The sequence below is a fragment of the Brachyistius frenatus genome, unplaced genomic scaffold (assembly GCF_029030835.1).
Source record: "Brachyistius frenatus isolate BFR_SWC_R1_liver_20210118 unplaced genomic scaffold, ASM2903083v1 Contig_17, whole genome shotgun sequence".
Lineage (NCBI taxonomy): Eukaryota > Metazoa > Chordata > Actinopteri > Embiotocidae > Brachyistius > Brachyistius frenatus.
In genome coordinates this window covers 2092398-2098397 of record NW_027210616.1, presented here as the reverse complement: position 1 = coordinate 2098397, position 6000 = coordinate 2092398, and the positions used below count along the sequence as shown (strand labels likewise).

At 43.7% G+C, this 6000-nt stretch overlaps 1 protein-coding gene across 1 annotated transcript in view; it reads right to left on the bottom strand.

The window, feature by feature from the left end:
- Positions 1 to 426: 426 nt before the first annotated feature.
- tnmd (tenomodulin) overlaps positions 427 to 6000 on the bottom strand; it is a 53408-nt gene continuing 47834 nt past the window's right edge. The window contains exons 6-7 of the mRNA XM_069694232.1: positions 5340 to 5434; positions 427 to 1105 (exon numbers count right to left, since the gene is read on the bottom strand). Coding sequence (XP_069550333.1) covers positions 896 to 1105; positions 5340 to 5434 — 305 coding nt within the window. The 3' untranslated portion in view covers positions 427 to 895. The remainder of the gene's footprint in view (positions 1106 to 5339; positions 5435 to 6000) is intronic.

Sequence of the window (6000 nt, the reverse complement as noted above, 5' to 3'; positions counted from 1 at the left end):
AGTCTCTCTAAATTCTCTTACACACTTGAAAGGTGATGGTGGTGAGGCGAGGGAGTGTTTTGTTCGTTGCATTTTGAAAACACACCACTAGATGCCACTAAATCCCACACACTACTCCTTTAAATCTGTCTGGTGAGACATTCCCACAGCGGCCAGATGAATGCACACTGGGCACGCTCAATGGCCGACCTGACAAACTTCCTAACTTGAATGGGGATAAAAAAAATAATTCAGCCGTGTGGCTCTTTTAGACTTTCTAAATGTGGAACCGAATGGGTCAAATTCTGATTGTAAAATAAGTCATTTCGTGGGGGTTGAGATGCTTGAAACAATTTCGTACACAATGTAAAACGATAACGTAAGCATGTGTCTGCAGTGTTTCTGTAATACTTTCACTGGAAGAAGTGGGAGACAAAAGTACTGTGATACTGCAGGTTTAAATGTTTAATATGATACCACCATTCATATTGTTATTTGCTGAAATACTGTATGCACTGTACATTTTCATATATCATATTAATAATAGAACGTGTCTTTTTAGCCCATAAAGAAACAATAAATGCACACCAAAGTCGGCAAAGAAAGGACAGAGAGCGCTGAAGTATTCTGTTTTGGAGAGCATATCTTTCCAACTAAATTGCACTCATTGAAGAGGATCAAATGGCAAAGAGAGCAAATGAGAGAAGATCAGACAGCTGCAAACAAACAATGCCTTTTAAGAACGATTTAAAACTCTTCAAATTCCATTTAGACTCTTTAGACTGACTCATATTCAATGGGAGAACTACGGTATGTAATAATTGTGTGCTGCTTTGGTTTCACAATGCTTATAAAAAGCAGAATTTGCACATACAAATCCATAAACAGTTTAAAACCCAGGCAGCACGCGGCCGCCTCAGATCTTCCCCAGCATACGGGCGATCCACCAGTTGCACGGCATGACAATCTGACAGATGACCCTGCCTCCCTGGTAGTAGTACGGCCAGGGGTTGAAGCCACCCAGGGGCTCGTGGTAGCGGCGGCAGTAGCGGTAACCACGGTGACAGTCCTGGCAGCAGTAGCCACGGTCATCCAGACGGTTATCCAGCTCGATTCCAGCATCTCTCTGCAGAGGACACAGGAGTGGGCAGGGTTACAATCACACACATGACAAATGCCAGTCCTCCGGAGGCAAGGGCAGGAGAGGAGGAAGAGGAGGGGACGACGTGAATTGATGAGGCTGCTTTGGTTGTAGGTCAGCAGAATATATGTAAAAACCAGTGAGGAGATCAGAATTGATGTCTGCAAAAATGCAAAGTTGTGCCTTGCCTGATGACAAAGAGATGAAGATAGCGGTGGGAGTGAGTGAGCGTGATTTAAGCTCCAGCAGCATTAACATGAAATAATACCCTTGACCTTTCTATTATACCAAAGGTAGAATGATTGGCAGCTACACAGTGCCCCGTCTCTGAATCCAGCACTCACAACCTGTCTGCCGCTGTTTTCCTCACTCAAAGGGACTCTAACGTTGGTAGTTACCAGCATAATTACACTATTTCTTTCATCTCTGACCTCTTAACTCCCTCGACCGAGGCACACACTCTGCACTAAAATGGCTGCCCCTCCTCCACTAAAGCATTTAAATTAGAGCTCCTCACGTCTTTGCGTCCTCCTCCTGACCTTGACTTTAAGTGCACGGCACATTCCTAAAGCAATTAGCGAAGTAATGATCGCCTAACAAGGATTCTTTCATTTGCTCTTGCTGGCTGCCTCTGAATTTATAGTGAGGGCCAAATGAAACCCAAACGAAAGGTAAATTGGGTAGAATTAATGGCCCTTGGATTTTTCCATTGTGCTGGTTGGTTCATGCCCTCATAGACTCGTGGGGGCTGAGTGCCATGCCTTTGATCAAGAGCAACTCCAAATGGGGTTCGGAGAAGTGCCACTTAACTCACGGTGTGAGTTGAGGCAGCAACTGCCCTCAGTATGCATTTGACCACATTTCAATCTCTTTTAGTAAATGAATCCTTGGAGACAATCCGGCGCTGTCTCGTTAAACAGCTCGGATCCAGGAGTCAACGGCCTGACTTCACATTCAGAACAAACCGGTACAATTCTCTGCCAGCGCTTACAGTGACTCAGCTACGTGCAACACTGCAGAACAAAACACATCCACTGTTGGGAATAGAAAATGTGTGGGAATTGTTTAAGAGGACAGGACCCGCAGGAGAACATGGCTGAGTCCCTCCAGTCCCTGACCGCATTAAGGAGAGGAATTAGGGGATTTCTTGCATCTCCTCTGTATTTCAGCGAGGAGTCAATCACAGTCCTTTTACACACACTGTATTTGTTTTCTTTACGGTAAAAGCTAGCACAGTGCCCACCGTGTATTTGAGCTGAGAGATGATCAACTGCGTAAAATTACACACTCGTGAGACATATTTAAAACACACAGAAAGGTGTGACAGATTATATCTAGGTGAGTGTGATTTATTACTTTGACAGGCACAGGTAAGGTTTTTAATGATTTATTGCTTCAGTCAGGCTTCAGGTCATCAGCTCCCAGGCAACAATCTGTTATGGAAACAACACGAAAGCTGTCAATGGACCAACGATAATCTTATCTGCTCCTCGCAGCCCAAACTGGGATGTTACGAAATCTGGGGCTGCGGCTCGGAAAATGAAGAAAATATTTTATTCAAATGACGCGTTTATCAAAACAAACAGCCAATAGGCGGCATTGTACCTTAAAGACAATTAATCAGAGCTATCCTTTTAAAACGGAGGGTACATATTAATCATTCTGGCTTTGAGTTGCCGTCTCTAGTGAGAAGCTGCGTTGATAAGAATGGTTCACCTTGGGAAATCTGAGGCAGTCACTCACAAACAAGCAGCATTAATGAAGAGTAAAAGCCATTACCCCCTTGCTGCATCTGATTTCATCACACACCCAGGCTCACATATACACATGCAAACACACACACACACACACACACACACACACACACACACACACACACACACACACACACACACACACACACACACACACACACACACACACACACACACACACACACACACACACACACAGGCATCCCTGTACATAATATGAAGCATTGGATGTGAATGAGTCTGCAGAGTAGAAAACTGTGTCAGTCATTCAATAAGATGTAACGAATCAAAGCATGACTCCTCTAATCTCCACACTTGTTGGTATTATTTCACACACACTGATCACCGCTCTTCATAAGCTTGAAGCACATGCCTGGATGTGTTATTAAATCTCATAGCAGAGCTCATCACATTCATTCTGGGATCAAAACAGCAGAGATAACATTTCTGTTTCATACCCTTCTTTGTATTCAAAGACTTTTTTTTTTTATTTTTTTTTTTATGTAGACACACAGGACAGTGCAACATATGAAATGCTTTGCTGCATGCCCTGATCTCAGATTTGGATCTCACGGTGCTGGTGAGGTGGAATGACAATGAAATTGGACGTAATTGAATAAGCAGATAGTCATGTATTTCAGTAAACTCTGCTGGTTTACCAGGGTGATAAGGAGCTTTAGCTTCAGTGCAAAGATTCCTCTGGAGGCAACAAACAGCTCCTGCATTCATGGATTTGAATTCCTTTTTGCACCTCTGTTATGCATGAGCAGCCATCTAACCTGACCCTGAATGTGGCACCTAGATATTTGTGAGGACGGTGCAAGTTTAACACACAATGCAAACGCAGGCGGACACACACAACAAACATGTTTGGATGTCCGTGAGTGAGGTCAGCTCTTATTGTAAGCTCGTCCTTACTTTGTGGGTTAAGGACAGTGGTACAATCCTTTCAGGCATGTCAGATGGTAGTTATTCAGTTTGAAATTTCCAGGGCCACCTCTGATACAAACTGCACTCTGACATGGCAGCGGTGGCAAAGTTCAGCACTATATATCTGTCAGCCTCCGTCACAGCGACTTCAACACTTATTCTGCCTTGTGAACGTGTGCTGGTGGACGCGGCGCTGAAATTCAGACTTATGAAATGCAGATGTAGCAAATGCATGTTTTTTTTGTGTGTGTGACAGAAGAAAGCACGCATGTAGAGAGGAAAGCGGTGCGAGCAGCAGAAACTGTGAGTGTACCTGTCTGTTTTCAGACTTTGTGCACATTTACATGAGTTCTGGATGAAGAAAAATAACACCAACAACCACAACAACAACAACAAAAAAAAAGGGCAAGGCTCGGCTAACACATGTGGCATCCCACTGGCATGAGCGAGAGTTCAGACTCCCAATTACAGACTGCTGCCTGCCCTCTGCTTGGCCACAAAGGCCTTTGTTATCACTGGACCCACAAACAGTGCCCGGACGTGCTGCTAGAATGGATTGCGATGGTATGCATTACTCTGCTGATAGAGGCAGACCGTTTCAAAAGGAGAGATGAGTTTTTCATCCCCTGGTATGTTTTAATTGCATAGCGCTGCATCTCCTGCCACAGACAATGAGGGAGAAGACAGAGGAGCTGGGGGGAAATTGAAGGGTTGAGCGGGAGGTGTTTCTGGGACGGGCCTGATAAATGTCAACATTATAGGATGTCTCTCACCGTTCCTCCCAGCTCTGAGGAGGAGACCCAGCCTTACTCATTATCCTTGAATGTAACGTTAGCTGCTATTCACCTGTAAGTGCTGAATGTGTGTGTGTGTGTGTGTGTGTGTGTGTGTGTGTTGTGTGTGTGTGTGTGTGTGTATGTGTGTGTTGGATATCCTGGCACCTGTGCATGTTCCTGGTATCTTTAGTGTGCAAATGCAGTTTCTTTGTGTCAGTATGAGTGCATAATTCCTGTGTAATATACTATGCAGTGTGATTTTCCCTCACAGTCAGGGATAATTAATCATGCCGTATTGAGTGGTTTACAAGCAGTATACCAAAATATGCCACTTGGCCTTTACATTCATTTTATACGCTTTGATAATTAAAGCATTATTAATAAATGTAACTTATCTGTGCAGCAATGAGTGACCTTGAGAGTGCTCCTTTGTACAGTGCTTTCCACTGCTTGAGAAAAAAGGAGGTGAAAAAAGGCGCTAACGGGTGCTGTAAGGCACAAGTTGCTGCCTTTGAAAGGCTGGATATTCCTCTCAATTAATGGAGAGACATTAAGGGAGTCTTCAATGAACTGGCCTTACTTAAACAGATATATAGAGCAATTGCTATGCCCTCTGGTGCACAAAGTCAGTTTTAACATCAATTAGTGAGCAATTTATATGCAGAAAGAGTCGAGGCAGAGCTGGAGCGGATTGAAGTGGTTTTACTGTATCTCTTGGTGTGGTCCCCGGGTGACGTGGCAAGAGAGGACCCTACTTACATAGTCATTTACTTGAAGGTGGTCCCCGACGTCGCGGGTGAAACGCTGACCTGTGACCTCTGCGTCAGGCGTGTCCACATTTTCAACCTCAGCATCTGGAGAGAGAGAAAGGAGATGATGTCATGTACTCGTAGCAGTTATCTGTTGTTTGAAGTGAAATCAGAAAAGCTCTTGGATTCAGCTTTGGCTTCCGCACCCTGTTTTCCAGCTAAGGTTCAAGAGAAATATGCTGGAATTCACTCATACTTTGGTCAAACAAAGGTGTTGTTGCTGTTGTAATACTAACACACACATTCTAATTCACCAAGTCTTATGGGAAAATCCCTTAAAAACAAATCTCCCCATGAGGACACTGGATGTAACAGGGTACATTTACTCAAGTATATTTTTAGATATTTGTACTTTAAGACTGAGATACAGCCGACTTCTGTTCCACCACATTTCAGAGAGAAATATTAATACTTTTCGACGAGATTTATCTGATTGCTGGTGTTACTTTGTAGACATTTAATATATTGCACACACTGCAAAAATCATTTTTTGTCCAACACAGATTCCTAAAAGGCTTTTCAAGGCGTTTAGAAAGCTCTGCCATTGTGGTGAGATAATTTCATGCTGCTCGACAGAGTTTAACTGGTTTTGTGGGATGATGTCTCTTCCC